Below are 1,139 nucleotides of genomic sequence, written 5' to 3' on the forward strand. Positions count from 1 at the left end.
TCAATTAAATATTTCGTTATTAATTAAATAATAAAACTAGAAATGATTAACATATATTTTGAAAAAATTTTTTCGATTTAAAATTCCATTCTACTTGTAAGGGATAGGTGTATAGAAATTATTTTTAAAAATTTTTTGAATACTTTATAATTAATTGAAATTTAAAATTTTCATTTTCATCCTATTTTTGTTGAAAATTTGTCATATTAGAAATACAAAATAAAACTTATTTATTTAAAAGATTATTTATTCAAAATTTTTTGAAAAAAAAAAAGAAAAAAGGATAATTAAAAACATACAATTATCATCTTTGTTTTGATCTGTAGGACTCATTTTAATTCGATTATCATCACCACGATATATGTTACCATTTTTGATAGGCATCTAAAAATATGATAAAAAATTAGGCATTGATAATCCTTTTTTTTTTTGCTTTTACTCTTTTTATACAAAAACTTTTTTTAATACAAAAATATCATTTAAATTATTTAATTAAAATTTTTAGGAAATAAGAATGACAAAATTTATGATGACAATTATTTAATTTCATTGATTATGAAATGAATAAAAATGATGACTGGTTGAAAATAGCACACTGTAAAATTTTTTAAATATACAATTTAATTTTGAAATATGTGAGAATATTTGAAATGATGCTAATTTTGATATATAATAGAATTGAACCGTCGAATTTCGATTTATAGCAATAGCTTCAAGCTGTCGAATTGCTAATGCTCCCAGGAGAACATAAGCGGCAACGGCAACGGCTAATAGCAAATGAAGCAGATATGGCGCAAACTGAAATGTAATAATTCTTGAATTATAATTCTGTATTAAAAAAAAAAAAAAAAAAAAAAAGGTAAAAATTACAAAATTTTTTAGTGAAATTTATCAAAATCTTAAAATTTCGAGAAATTTATCGAAATCTTAAAATTTTAAAAATTTTACCAAACCATAAAATTTCAAACCATTCATTGAAACTTTGCAAAAATCGATAATTAGAACCATCAAAAAATTCATTTATCATTAAATTTTGACAATTTTTAATCATCAATTATTTTACTTGCAAAAATATATTCCAGTCTTTTCATGTTTTATTTGTAATCAATAACAATTTAATTTGCAATTGAGATTTCTCC

The 1,139-nt window shown here is 20.6% G+C and overlaps 1 protein-coding gene across 1 annotated transcript in view; it reads right to left on the reverse strand.

Moving 5' to 3' along the window:
- Window positions 1-19: 19 nt before the first annotated feature.
- The window catches only part of LOAG_18468 (hypothetical protein), a gene marked incomplete at both ends in the record, with an annotated part of 4,425 nt that continues 3,305 nt past the window's right edge, over window positions 20-1,139 (reverse strand). Inside the window, 3 exons of the mRNA XM_020451129.1 lie at window positions 20-36; window positions 300-384; window positions 685-798. Of these exons, the coding sequence (XP_020305121.1) occupies window positions 20-36; window positions 300-384; window positions 685-798 (216 nt within the window). The remainder of the gene's footprint in view (window positions 37-299; window positions 385-684; window positions 799-1,139) is intronic.

This window comes from Loa loa (assembly GCF_000183805.2).
Source record: "Loa loa unplaced genomic scaffold supercont3.324, whole genome shotgun sequence".
NCBI classification, from domain to species: Eukaryota; Metazoa; Nematoda; class Chromadorea; order Rhabditida; family Onchocercidae; genus Loa; species Loa loa.